The following is a 14,469-nucleotide window of genomic DNA, read 5'->3' as shown; positions in this document are numbered from 1 at the left end:
AGGCCTGGAGTGAGAGTCAGAACTTAGCCCAGTGCCCACGGCCCAGCCCACTATTCCCACTCTGTCTTTGCTGCGCTGCACACTGGGAAGCCACTGGCCAACCAATATTTTCTGGAAAGAAAAAAGTTCCTATAGGCTTTTTCTTCTCCATTTCTCCTTTGGTGACTTCAGCCAATTGAAGTTTCCAAATGAAAGCATGAGAACATTCTTCAAATGCCAAAACATCCAGATAGAAAGTTTGGTCTGATGCAAGGCCCTGTTTATCAGGTTAAGTGGCTCCTGAGTGAGATAAACCTGGCTTCAAATCCCAGGAGTCACTTATAAGCTGTGTGACCTTGGACCAGTTACTTAACCTTTCTGAACTTCAGCTTCCTAGGCATTCAGCAGAGTAGGGGCACATGGTATCATTACCACTTGCTATTATTATTATTATTATCATCATTATTAATACTGTTATTATGTCCATTTCTGAATCCTCAGGTCTTAGCATAAGAGGTAATCAATAAATGTTGGGCTTGTTAGCAGAAGGTACCTCTGGAAGAAGGGATGAGAGTTACTTTGTGCATATCTGTATTGTTTAAATGTTTAGTATTAAGCATATATTGTCTCTATAATAGAGAAAAAAGAAGTTTGGTTCATAAGCCCAGACACGTTAGTCACCTGCAGGGCCACTTCAGCCCCTGGGCACTTGGTCCAGGCACAGTGCCTGGGGCCTGTGAGCTGCTCAAGGAGCTACACAAATAATTGAAGCCTGAAAATAAATTCACTGGCTCCAAAATCCAAACAGAAAATCACAAAATTTAAATTAATAAACACTTGTTAAACATTACCAAAATGTACCACTGTCAACTGATCAATCAATTGCAATTCAACTCTTTGACAGTTACATATACAAATGACATTTAAATCACAGAAGCAAAACAATGCTTAACAAAACTCTCAAAATAATAAAAATGTGAATGTCTTTTTTCCAGAATAAAAGTACATATCAAATAAGGGGTATAATTTTGATGCATCTGACAGAATGTGGGTGAGCTCCAAACATGCATTCAGGATACCATACAAGGGCAAGAGCAGTGCAGGGCATCAGCCCACTGTCCCCACCTCTCCTTACCTCTTTCACATAAAAGATGATGATGAATTTCAGGGTTGCAATGGCAGGAAGAAGGGGTGAGAAAAAGGCTCCGATCCAGCAAATGGTTTGCCCATAAACAATTCCCAGAACGTTATCAGGAATGGCAAATTCCTGCTGCCCCCAACACTGTATCAGCTTCCAAGAGGAACAGTAGGTCACCAGGAGCCTGGAAACAGTGGGGCAATTTCTCACTTGGACCACCAGCATCGGCCAAGGCCACAGAACCATGTGCACAAAATTGGCGCTGTTTCCACACAGGTCTCGCATGGAAACTGGTTAGTCACAAGTCTAGAAGATTCAAAAGACAGTGAATTCTGGAACCTTTAAGAGTAGGATCTGAGTCTCACATCTACGACTGTCCAGCCAAATAAATTTAGATGAGGCTTATTTTTCTCATCTGGAGTATGGGGGGATTATAAATCAATTTAGTTCACAGGGTTGAGGTGACAATAAACAACATGGACAGTATCTGTGCTCTGGCTTGCCACTCAGCCCACAAAGCCATGTGCATCCACAGGGAAAATGGTTTAGGAGGACCCTGTCACCTAGCAGGCTGGAATCCTACAAGCTTCCTGCAGACACCCTAGGACCAAGGGCCTGCAATAAACACACACCATTCTTCACTATAGCATCGCCATGTATTAGCAAAAATACTGGAAACAACCTCAATGCTCACAAGTAGGGGCTAGATTGACAAAGTATAAGCCATGGGCACAGTGGAATACTATATGGTCCCTAAAATAAATGAGGAAAATCTATGTGTCCTCCCATCAAAAGTTCATGATATTTTGTTTGTACGGGAGACAAAAAGCAAGCAGCAGACCAGTACAGATGCACCATGATCCCACTTAAGGGGGAGAAATGAACACTTCTAGTAAGACTGTATCTATTTATAGATGTATTTATGCAAATGAGTGTTTTTATTTTTAAGGACTGGGAGATCCCCAAAGTACCAACCACAGCCATCTCTGATGACTGGGCTGGGACTGGGGAGTAGAAGGGAAACGTAACAAATAAGAACTCTCACTATTTGCCAGACTTCTGTATTTATTTAAATTTTAAATATTTTAAAATGTTCAATAAGCATGTATTCATGTCATACTTGTATAAGTTTTTAAAGGAAAGTTTCTTTTTTAATATTTATTTTTAAGGGCATACTGGACCTCTGACATGCTTATGGAATTTGTACATCTGGGTAAAAAAGTCCTTAAGTAAACAGTGTTTCATTTCAGGCTTGAGGACATGCTGAGAATAATAAAAAATATGACAGCATAGTAATGATAATCATAAGGGTGACAATTAATGTTTTGCTGAGTTTTGAAACAGGGCGTATTCCTAGTACTTTTATTTGCATTTTCTCATTTAATCCTCACAATGGTGCTGTGAGGTGGGTACTGCTATGTCCCCATTTCACAGGTGGGAAAATAAGTGCAGACCTTAAATGACCTGTCCAAGGTCACATGACTAGCAAGTGGTAGTGCTGGGGCTTGAACCCAAGTCACGAAATGTGGTATCCACTGAGGCCTGTGCTGATGGCAGGAAGTCGTCTCCACAGAAACCTCATGGAAAGCAGTGCCATTTCCACTCCTCACACTGCCTGTTGGGGGCATCTAATGGACTATGGGGTTGATGGTGTGGAGCTGTTTGAAGGTCACTGGATGGTTGTCAGTGGTTTCCAGGGACTGTGGAATCATCCAGTGCTTTATGGAGAGCAACTATGAGGGGGTCCTCCAGCTGGGGCAGGGGTAGGAGGTGTAGGGGAGACAAGGGGGGTTATCCCTCACACTTACTTTCTAGGAAAATCCACAAAAAGTGTCACAGCCAAGATAATGATGAGGTCAAATATCATCAGCTTGTACATTTCCTGCCCAACTTGGGTCTCCCAGCACTGAAACCAAAGACAGGGAGAAACAATAAGACCCAACTCAGGGCAGAGAAAGCCAGGTTCTCAGACCCCTCCCAATGTCCATCCAGTCTCCAGATCCTGCTGCCTCTGGAGGCCATCAGCTGATGATCCTCTGAGCTCCAGCACCAACTCTGGTTTTCAAGCACTGAGAAGTATCTGGCATGCCAGACTCTGCTACACAGTGAGAAAGCAGATCAACTGCAATTCAAACTCATGGCTTCAAGGCTGTTCTCTCCACCTTGGGCCTGCTACTCTGAAATGACCCACTCGGCAGGATGCTCCCATTCCCCCAGCCTCACCGGGTAGAGGTTCTGGTTGTAGCCACAGAGCTCACATGAGTAGTTGTCACAGGATGTAATCTTGGAACCCAGGGTGAACACCAGCACACAGATGGTGGCCAGCCGCATGAAGACACACCTGCAGGATGAGAGGGAGGAGAGAGGAAGAGAAGAGGAGGCCCTGTGGCAGGCTGGGCCCTCAGAAGGAAGGCCGGGGAGCAGGGAACTGCCTTTCTTAAAGGCAGACTCACAAATGGGTAGAGTTTCTGCGTGGGAGGATGACCATGTTTCGGAAAAGTGGTGGTGATGGTGGCTCAACACTGGTAATGTACTTAATGCCACTGAGTTGTACAGTTGAAAATAGCAAATTTTATGCCTATATATTACCACAATTTTTTAAATGGCAGAAAAAAAAAGGATAAGAAAGCTGGGAACTCCAGAATCTATGGTATTATAGCCACTTCATAGAACGTTACACATTTCTGAAAAGAACTAATTGAATCTTATAAGTATCAGCTTTGAGAGATGTCTGATATATTGAGGAGTGAATAAAACACGTTGCAGAGTCTCATGTAGACATGAATGTGTTTCTAAAAGAAAATGTGTGGATGCTGGCGTGAGCCACATTAACCGTGCAGATGACAGCTGTCTGAAGAAGCTGGATTCAAGACAGGAGGGGAGAGAGTGCTACTTTTTTTAAAAAGGTGCTTTCCTATTATTTAGATTATAATAAAAAATGAGCCCTGGCTGGCGTAGCTCAGTGGATTGAGCGCGGGCTGGGAACTAAAGTGTCCCAGGTTCGATTCCCAGCCAGGGTACATTCCTGGGTTGCAGGCCAGAACCCCCAGCAACCGCACATTGATGTTTCTCTCTCTCTCTCTCTCTCTCTCTCTCTCTCCCTCCCTTCCCTCTCTAAAAATAAATAAATAAAATCTTTAAAAAAATGAAAACATTAAAAAGTGGGCAGTAGAAAAGGGTAGAAGTCCACACTACTGATCAGCTCACTCTTCTCATGACTCAGTGTGCCGCCTGACACCATGTGCCCCGTGGTGGGAGGAGAACCCAGCACTGCCGAGGAGGCTTCTATAGCTAAAAACTATAACATAACATAACAAACACAACATAACATAACATAACGTAGTTTGAATACACAGTAGTTTACCACAACTATGGGTACAGTAAAACAAAATCACACCATGAAAAAATAATGAACTAAATACAGACTAGGGGACATTCTATAGGACAAATGCCCTAGGTTTGTCCCACAAATCAAGGGCATAACACAAGGGGAGGGAGAATTCTTTAAATAAAAGGGGCACACAATTCTACAACACATCATCTGTCCTTTGTGTTGCGTGTTCAGCACCCAAGCCAAGTCTCCTCCCATCCCCATTTAGCCTTCTTCTACCTCCCCCAACCCCCCTTCCCTCTGGGAAGCACCCTGCTGTTTCTGTGTCCTGGTTCCAGCAAACCAATCATACACAGCCATCTGCAGTTCCATCAGGGAAATGACTTAATTTTATTAGGGGTCATGAGGGTTATATTTAAAAAAAACACCCTTGTCACTTAGAAATATGCTACAGGTGAAATGACATGTTGTCTGAAATTAGCTTAAATCAACCCAGCAACAGAGGGGGGATAGACAAAACAAGATGAACAAAATGTTGGTAATGGGAACTAAGTGATGGGCACAGGGGGTTCATTATACTATTTGTTCTATCTGAAAATTTCCAAAGTAAAAATATTAAAAAAAAAGATGTAAACGTAATCTGAGGCACTTGAGAAGCAACCAAAAATGCTCCTTTCACTCAGCCCCCACCCAGTTTTCTTCAACCCATTTGTGTTAACTCCCTGAATCCTGCTTTATACTGTCATTTAAAAAAAATGAAACTATTTATTTAAAATGAGAAGAGATATTACAACAACTTATGAAAGTCAGTTGTAGCGCACACTGTGGGTGACCTGGCCACGTTTTCTCAGCACTTACAATTCCAACCAATGCCTCAGGCTCCTCCTGCAAGGCCCTGCCACTCTCCACCCAAGACCCATGCATGGGGTTAGAAGGGGTGGAAGTGTGAGGAGTTAATGCCTCTGGGAGCCAACCACCCTTAGGTGGTAGAGGCAAAATACTTGGCTTGTTGAGAAAGGGCTAAGGTATTTACCCCACAAACTCCCAGAGTTACCCAGTAGGACTGAGCCCCAGTTGTCAGCAGAAGCAGCTCGCCCCATAACACACCCGTATTAGCTGCCTTTCCTTCTCTTTCACTTCCCTACCCACCTTGTCATTCCTAACATCTTCAGAGCAACTCTTCCTTCTAAGGCCCCACCCTTCACCCTCAGATGTCAATGTGCTAATAGATGACCCACAAACATAATACTAATGAGTAGACTCTTAAGTCAAAGAGATTCTACTGCATGTGCAAACTCTGATTCATTCATGGGGGCTGTCTGAATGTTGAAGAGGATTCTTGGTTTAGCAGGAAAATGTGTCACAATTGATTAGCAATGTCTACAATAGGCTAGAGAGTGCACAAGTGGTGATCTGCTTGGCATGTCTAGACGTTACCTAAGGATTGTCAGCCGGATCTCAAAGCCTGGGGAATAATCCTCATAGTGGATGATCTTAGCAAAGATCACTGGAGTGATAAAGTTGGCCAGCGTGATCACAATAGAGGGCAGGTACAATATCAAGAGGTTCTCTCCAAAAACCATCTTGTCAATTTCCTGTGAAGATAACAAGCCTTGTCAGAAGTGTAATAAGGAAATTTGCATCACAAATAAGTTGATCTTAAAAGAACTCGACTATACATATTAGGCTGTATACTTTCAACTTACACAGTATTATATGTCAACTATATCTCAATAAACTGGAAAAACAACCTCAACTACACATGTTTATTAGCAAACAAACAAAACAAAACACACACGCTACTTCCAAGGCCCTTAAACATAAGCTACCTCCTTCTGTGGGTGTTCAAATGGATGAAATGTGATCTAGCACCATACTAGAAGAAAAATGAGCTCTACTGGATTTACTTATGTGAGGTGTAAAAAAACAAAAATCCATGTGTCTGTATCATTAGGCAACATATTTGTCAAGGCTGTACTAAGGACTTAGAATAGCCATTCTTTCCTTCTTTAGTAATAGACACATATATGGCTATCCAGGATAAAACTAAATTTCCCAGCCTCCTTTCTAACTAGGTATAGCCATCTGACTAAATTCTGGCCAAAAGGATGGTAAGCAGAACTTTTAAGTGCAACCTCCAGGTTGTGACCTTGAAGGGAAGGGGTGTGCTCTCCTCCTCTCCTTCCCATTGGCTCTGTGGTAAGCTTTCAAGTACCATAGAGAAGAGGGTCACACCCTAAGGGTGGCAGAGCCACAGGATGGAAGGAATCTGGGCCCCTGGTGACTGATTTCATAAAGCAGAGCCACTAGACCAACTTGAGTTTTTAAAACCATTGTTACTCTAGGTAAACTGAGGTCCCTAACAGCAAGTAGAGGAGTTGGGGATTAAATCAGGAAGTCCAGCTGGATTTAAATATTGTAAATTCCAGGGAGAGTAGGTACTCCAAATATTCTACCTTGGATGCTTTTCATTTCTATTAAAAGTGGAAATTGGTTTCCTTTGATTTCTGGTTCTCTGTCATGTTAGCCAAATTCATATCCCCACATGTAAAACAGAAATGATAATGGTATCTGCCTCAGAGTTTTACAAGGCTATTTAGCATAATGCCCAACCAGAGTAAAAGTGCAATTGACTTTGGAGGAGTCCTTACTTTTTTCATGTGTTCTTGCGAGAATATAGTTGCTCTATAGATTGCATAAAAGCATGCTGCTAAAACAGCCAGAACAATACAGTTCAAAAACAGTCTCAAAGAGTAAATCCGTATTGTTTCTTCAGAGGTCCTTTCTGCTATTTTCTGTCGTATTCTTTCTTCTTCCAGATCTGCCTGAGGAGCAAAGAAAATTCATTTGTGAACAGAGGGGTGAAGGGAAGTTCAGCTAATCTTCATATCTACTAAAGGCCAAAATCAAGGGAGAATATCCTATTTAAGATTGCAATCAGACTTTGCAATAAATGTGAAAACAGAACTATTAACCTATTCATGACATTGCTGCATTTTGCGGTGTACAATGTGCACTTTTTTGCCAAAAATTTTAAGGGAAAAATAAGGATGCACATTACACATGGGTATTACAAACTTTGTATCTACATAACTGTTTATAATTCTTTTATTTATGCTTATGCATTAAAAGTGTAACTCTAGAATGATATCTGTATGCAAAGTAATGCCCTGGAATACAATAATCAGTTTTGTTTCTAAATATAAATAAATAATTGAATTAAAAAATTAAAATGAAAGCTTTTTTTTCCTGCAAGTTTGGGTCAAAAACATAGGTGCACATTATACATGACAAAATATGGTATATGTTACATGTGTTATTTCTTGAAATAGTATATAAGGCAGGTGTTTTTTGCTTTTTAACTCAATCTTTTTCTGCTTTTAATAGGAGGATTCAGTCTGTTTGTATTTAGTGTAAAAGTAATACACTTGATTTGATTTCTTCCATCTTATTTTATTACTCATTCATGCAATTGTCCCCTCCTCCTTTTGGGGGGAGTAGGTTTGACCATGATGCTATTTATTCCTCCTTCTCTCCTTATTAGTGTATAAATTATCTTCTACTTTTCATATTCATACCACACCACTTTATCATCATAGCTTCCCACCCTTAGTCCTATTTCTCCAGGTATAAGCTATGTTTATGAGGGGTTCTCATGAAGAGAAAAGATAAAGGTGGCAGCGGGGGAGGGGTTGACACTACCTCCCCCACTCACTGTTGTGTCCCCACCCCCCTTCTCAGCCCCAGTTCACCAGCTCCAAGCTTGGGCCTAACACGATCAACCCCAGGAAGCTGTTCTCTGAGAAAAAGCTCTTGAAAACTACAAAGGGGAAACTTGCTAAACACCGGATGCAGCCTGGCCCCCCACCCCTAGCTTCTCTGCGAGCTGCAACCCGGCCTCCCAAGGCACAAGCTTGCTGGCAAGGAAGCCACCAAGAGAAACCCAGCAGCACTCACTCGGAGTTCATACCGCAGGCTGCTGTGCTTCAGGTTCGCCATGCTGCTGTTGGTGATGCAGAAGTCCCAGCCAGCAAAGATCTTGTTGCAGTAACTCTGGAAGTGCTCTTCACTTTGGATCAGGTTGACTTTGAACCCTTCCACCGACCTGACCCCCCAAAATAATTATGCTTCTTGTAAGAACAGCAACAAAATACAGGCCCACTGGCTTTGTCTAGAATAAAACAGTTACACATGGCTGCATTTTCCACCCATTTTGACATGGTCAAGTTTTGGATCATCCTAAATATATGTGGCAGCTGATTAGGCATCTCACGTTTGAAAATTATTTCCTTTCGTCCATCTAATGGCTCTTCTCACAGCTAGAAGAAAACCCAAACTCTTTAATACAGTCTAAACATTCTACATGATCTTTCTTCCCATATAGCCACTCTGCTGTTACTACACTGGCTTTTCTCCTTTTCATAGACACACAAACCTCTGCTCCTGCCTCAGGGCCTTTGTACCTGCAGTTCCTGTTACCCTCTCCTGCGACAGTTCTTCCCCTGCCCCTTCCGAACCCTGCCTCATTCCCATCTTTCAGGTTTCAGTTCAAATAACCCCTCCATGCATTCCCCACCACCCCCTCTAAAGTTGTAACCTCCACTTCAAGCTAGTCTTCTTCATTTCCTTCATAGCAGTGAACCTAATCTGCAATTATTTTACTCATCTGTTTACTGCTTATAGTCCCTGATCCTGACTAAAATTTAAATTCCTTGAGGAGAGAAACACTGGCAGCCTTGCCACCTTTATATCCAGAGTCTCTGGACCATAAAATGGCCACTGCCCAACTGATGGATAAATGAATCCAGGTGACTTTAAATAGTCAATTAACCTCATTAGTGCGCACCTTCCAGTTGCAACTCTTGCACACTTCATAATAGTTATTCAAATGCTTTTATGGAAAAACATCCTGGTACTTGATGATATATATACATCAAATGCTACACACTGTAGATGAAACAGGGTGTCTTTAGGATTTGCCAGTGAGTTGTGAAGACAATAAAAAATGGAAGGAATTACAGAGATCAGTCACTCTGCCAAAGGTTCACAGTAAAGAATTTATGTCAGAACCATCTGGGTAGTTTTCTAAAATGCAGACTCCCAGGTGGGTTTGAGGCAGGAGATAGTCAGGAAGGAAGCTCCAGAGGCCCCCGCAGGGCTGAGGTAGAAAACATCTATACATGACAAAGACCCCCTAAGACAGGTTGTTCCTGTTTACTGGGATAACTCTGAATCATAGAATGCGCCTGCGCGCTACCCCTGATTCATTATAATATCATTATAATGAAATAACATCGTGGGACTCCCTTCTCCAGTAGCCAATCAAGAAAATCATAGGAAACCACACATGCGCAGTAGCTTTGAAATCCAACTCCTTGTACCTGCGCAGGAAAAGCCCGCCAAAGATTAGCAAGGGGGCTTCTGCCCTATAAGAATAGAATCCCCCAGCCCACGTGCCCTTTTTTTCTCCGCTCAGAGCTGGCCCACTCCCGTGTCCTGTGGAGTGTACTATCACTTAATAAATCTTCCCTCTTTCTTTATGCTATAAACTTTGTGTGTTCGGTTCAATTCTTTGTCCTCGATCACTAAGAACCTGGTTACCTGTGCACACCTGTGACAGTTTTTGGCGAGCCAGCCAGGAGAAGACACCGGAGTGGTAAGCCTTCTTTGCTGCTCTGACACCTGGGATGCCCTTTTCCGTTATCACCTATTCTGTTTCGGTGACTCTGATGTTCCGTGATGGAAGGTCGGCTGCTAATTTGCGGGCACAGGTCGGGCAGTTAAAAGCCACAAGGGCGCCCGCCGCTTGAAGACTCCTGTGATAGGATAACTTGGATGCGGAACGGGGTTAGCCTTAGTCCCCGCCAGGTACAAGAAAATGTCCGCACAACGGTCAGGCACACTGTGGAAAGCACAAAACACTGCCCCACCCCGCGGCCACTCCCCCAATAGGCATAGTCGGACCTTCCATGCGGGATATCAGTCACCACCTCATCTGCGCTATGACTTCCTTTTGCAGTCTCCTCATCAGGCCCACAGATAGTCTTTTATGCTTTTCCTCCCCAACTGACTTCTGGTCTTTATACCTTCACTCATACCCCACTTGCCTTTTATGTATGAAGGGCTCCTGCTGTCTTTGTACTAGGATATCTACCTTGGGGTCATTGACAGGCTAGCGCTAAGTACAGTTGCAGGAATGAGCCACTCCCATCTTTGCCACGTGTATACTCTCATTGTAAGCAGCAACATCGCTCAGAACCACACAACAGGTGCCTGCTGGTCGCTGGTTACTAAATGGCTGCGTAGAGCCACTCTTACCTAATTAATTGAATTTGGGAATCTAAGGTGGTTTACTTGTTCCTATAAGGATATTTTAATTTCCCCTCTCAGTCCATTGTCCCTCTATGAGATCCGCCTCCAGTATAAAGGGTGGTGTTTTAGACATCTCTTGAGGTCCCTTCTGCGAGACTTCAGATGCAGGTACAATTTCTTAAAGCTCTGGAAAATTACATAGGATATTTAAGGGTCTTCTTTGTGATCTAGAAAAGAGTCATTTTATAATAAGATCATCTTGGTGCTTCTTGAATGGTTTACAGGGCCAGAAATTATTTTTCTAGTAACACACTTCCTTTGCCCCAGATCTTAAAGCTTACAGGAAAATGAGGGTCCCCATAGATGAAGAATACAGAAATGGAAATGTACTAGGGCCACAAGGGTAGAGTCTGGGATTGTTGGGATTATAGGCAATTGCTCAAGAATGCAGGACTGGTTCCTTCCCAATAGTTAGAGACAAAAGTAGACTGTGGTGATTCTCTCAAGTCTTTTAGATTTCTGTCGACCGACACTCACTAGGATTTCTTTCGCCAGAGACGTCTGGTAGTTCGGTGGGATCCCAGGGGATGCCCTGTGGCCCACTAGGAAGCTCCTGAGGCAAGAAAAGGGGGACGCCTCTCGATTGCAAAGGAGTATCTCTCTCACTAGAATCTCTTTCGCCAGAGACGTCTGGTAGTTCGGTGGGATCCCAGGGGATGCCCATGGCCCACTAGGAATCTCCTAAGGGCAGCAAAGAGAGGGACGCCTCTAGTCTGCAAAGGAGTATCTTTGTATTTCTTTTCCTTCTCTCTTAGGATCACCGCAGTCGAGATGGGAACTACATCTTCCATCCCTTCCAAATCACCATTGGGTTGCATTCTTAGCAACTGGGATAAATTTGACCCCAAAAATTTAAAAAGAAGAGATTAGTTTTCTTTTGTAACACAGTTTGGCCCCAATATAAATTAGGGGATGGAGAAATATGGCCTGAGAATGGGAGCAAAAATTATAATACTATCCTACAGCTAGATCTCTTCTGCCGGAGGGAAGGCAAATGGTCTGAAGTTCCTTACGTGCAGGCATTTATGGCTCTGTACCGAGATCCCTCGTTTTGCTCCAGCCCCACCCTGACAAAACCTATAGGCCCAAGTGTTGATCAATTAGAAGATACTCTCCTTAGCTCCCCACCTGTCTCTCAAGGGAGATTAAGGGAACCCCAGAGTTCTGGAGTCTCTGCCCCTACCTTAGAGGAAGCGACCTCTCCACCACCCTATGCTATAAACAACCTAAAGCCACCAGCTGAGGAAAAACCCAGCCCTGCAGGACATACTAGAAGTGGCGCTTCTTATCTCCCTACCACTCCTGCACTCCTACCCTTGAGGGAGGTAGCAGGCCCTGAAGGTGCTATAAGGGTACAAGTGCCATTCTCTATAACTGATTTACAACAATGTAAAGACAGGCTTGGGAGTTTTTCAGAGGATCCTTCACGTTTCACTAGTAATTTCCAGACTCTTACTCTAGCATTTAGTATGTCGTGGAGGGATTTGTACATAATTCTGACCACCTGCTGTTCCCCAGATGAGAAACAGCGGATCTGGGAGGAGGCCCGTAAGTATGCAGATCAGCTGCATACCCAGAACCCTGGCACTAACCAGCCAGCTGCCCAAGCTGTCCCGGACCAGGAACCTGACTGGGGATACAATACTCAGGCAGGGATCCGGAGTAGGGATGCAATGATAGATTGCTTATTGGCAGGAATGAGAAACTGCATCAAGAAACCTGTGAATTACGAAAAGGTTAGGGAAATCTTTCAGGGCAAGGAAGAGAACCCAGCTCTCTTCAGAAACAGACTAGTGGAAGCCTTCCAAAAATATACAAACTTGGACCCTTCATCCCCAGAGGGTCGAATCTTGATAGGACAGCATTTTATAAGTCAATCTGCCCCTGATACTCGCAGGAAGCTTCAGAAATTACAAATGGGCCCGCAGACCCCCTTAGATCAGCTCATGGATACAGCCTTTTCAGTCTTTAACAATAGGGATTTGGAGGAAAGAAAACAGGGAAAGAAGGAAAGAGAGAAGCAAGCAGAGCTCCTTGCACTAGCCTTTAGTAGTGCCATTGGCGGAAACCAGCCCCATCAGGGGAGCTCGGGGAGGCCTCAAAAGAATCAGGGGCAAAAGGATCGGACCTGTTATAAGTGCAAGCGCCCTGGACACTGGTCAAAGAACTGCACTCAGCCACCTCCGAGGCCCTGTCCTCTATGCAAGAACTTCAGTTCTGATCCCTGGCACTGGAAGGTAGACTGCCCCCATTCCCATAGTGGAAAGGGGTCATCTCCCAAGGCCATGGCTACTCTTGAGGACTGAAGGTGCCCGGGGAACAGGTCGGCCCCAGGGAATACTCATATTCCCATCTCTACTGAGGAGCCCCGGGTAACTCTAGATGTGGCAGGTAAGAAAATCAACTTTCTTGTTGATACAGGGGCCACTTACTCTGTCCTTAACTCTTACTCTGGACCTCTTTCCTCCAAATCAACTAAAGTAATGGGGGTCGAAGGAAATCCTAAGGCATATTTCTATACATTCCCTATCACTTGCCAATTTGAGAGTCGAATATTCAAACACTCCTTTTTAATTGTTCCTCAGTGCCCTATTCCTCTGTTAGGCCGGGACCTTTTAGCTCGGATGGGAACTATCTTGTTGTTCCCTGAAGTGCCATTTGAGTTAAGTAAGGTGATGATAATCAGTAGTATTCAAAATCAGGAAGAAATCCCAAGTTCAGTTCTGGATGCAGTAAACCCACTAGTTTGGGAGTCAGGAATTCCTGGAAGAGCAAAGACTGCATTACCGGTTAAAATCCAGTTAAAACCCAGGTCAGATTACCCTCACAGGAAGCAGTATCCTATTAAACAAGAAGCTTTGGAGGGCTTACAGCCCATCATAACTAAATTTATACAACATGGGCTCATAGTCCCTTGTCAGTCTCCTTGCAACACTCCCATCTTACCAGTGATGAAACCTACAGGAGAATACAGGCTAGTCCAGGATCTAAGGTTAGTCAATGAAGCAGTAGTCCCTTTACATCCAATAGTAGCTAACCCTTACACCTTGCTCTCGCAGATACCAGATGATGCTCGGTGGTATTCAGTATTAGATTTGAAAGATGCCTTCTTCTGCATCCCTTTGCATCCTGACTCTCAGTATTTATTTGCTTTTGAGTGGACTGATCCAAAGACGATGATACATCAGCAATATACTTGGACTGTATTGCCACAAGGGTTTAGGGACAGTCCTCATCTCTTTGCTAGGGTATTAGAAAAGGATCTTAGAGATTTACAGCTAGAAGGAGGGGCCATTTTACAATATGTAGACGACATACTAATCTGCAGCCCCTCCAAGGAGGCTTCTGATCAAAATACCATCCAGACTCTGAATTTCCTAGCTAAAAGAGGATATCGGGTATCAAAGAAAAAGGCTCAGATTACCAAACAAAAAGTAAATTACTTAGGGTATATTTTGACTCCTGGATGTAGGCAATTATCACAGGAGAGAATTAAAGCGATTACTGAATTAACTCCACCTGCTACTAAACAGCAGCTTCGCTCCTTCTTAGGAATGGCAGGATTCTGTAGGATTTGGATCCCCAACTTTGGGCTAATCGCCAAACCTCTGTATGAAGCCATTAAGGGGCCAGACACTGAACCCATTAT

General features: G+C 43.6%; 1 protein-coding gene across 1 annotated transcript in view; it reads right to left on the bottom strand.

Moving 5' to 3' along the window:
* The window catches only part of TMC7 (transmembrane channel like 7), a 62,046-nt gene that overhangs the window by 10,677 nt on the left and 36,900 nt on the right, over window positions 1-14,469 (bottom strand). The window contains exons 7-12 of the mRNA XM_028528931.2: window positions 8,406-8,553; window positions 7,100-7,273; window positions 5,886-6,043; window positions 3,341-3,458; window positions 2,926-3,023; window positions 1,115-1,301 (exon numbers count right to left, since the gene is read on the bottom strand). Coding sequence (XP_028384732.1) covers window positions 1,115-1,301; window positions 2,926-3,023; window positions 3,341-3,458; window positions 5,886-6,043; window positions 7,100-7,273; window positions 8,406-8,553 — 883 coding nt within the window. The remainder of the gene's footprint in view (window positions 1-1,114; window positions 1,302-2,925; window positions 3,024-3,340; window positions 3,459-5,885; window positions 6,044-7,099; window positions 7,274-8,405; window positions 8,554-14,469) is intronic.

This window comes from Phyllostomus discolor, chromosome 3 (assembly GCF_004126475.2).
Source record: "Phyllostomus discolor isolate MPI-MPIP mPhyDis1 chromosome 3, mPhyDis1.pri.v3, whole genome shotgun sequence".
Taxonomy (NCBI): Eukaryota; Metazoa; Chordata; class Mammalia; order Chiroptera; family Phyllostomidae; genus Phyllostomus; species Phyllostomus discolor.
Note: the sequence above shows the minus strand (reverse complement) of the source record. Positions and strands in the feature narration are given on the sequence as shown.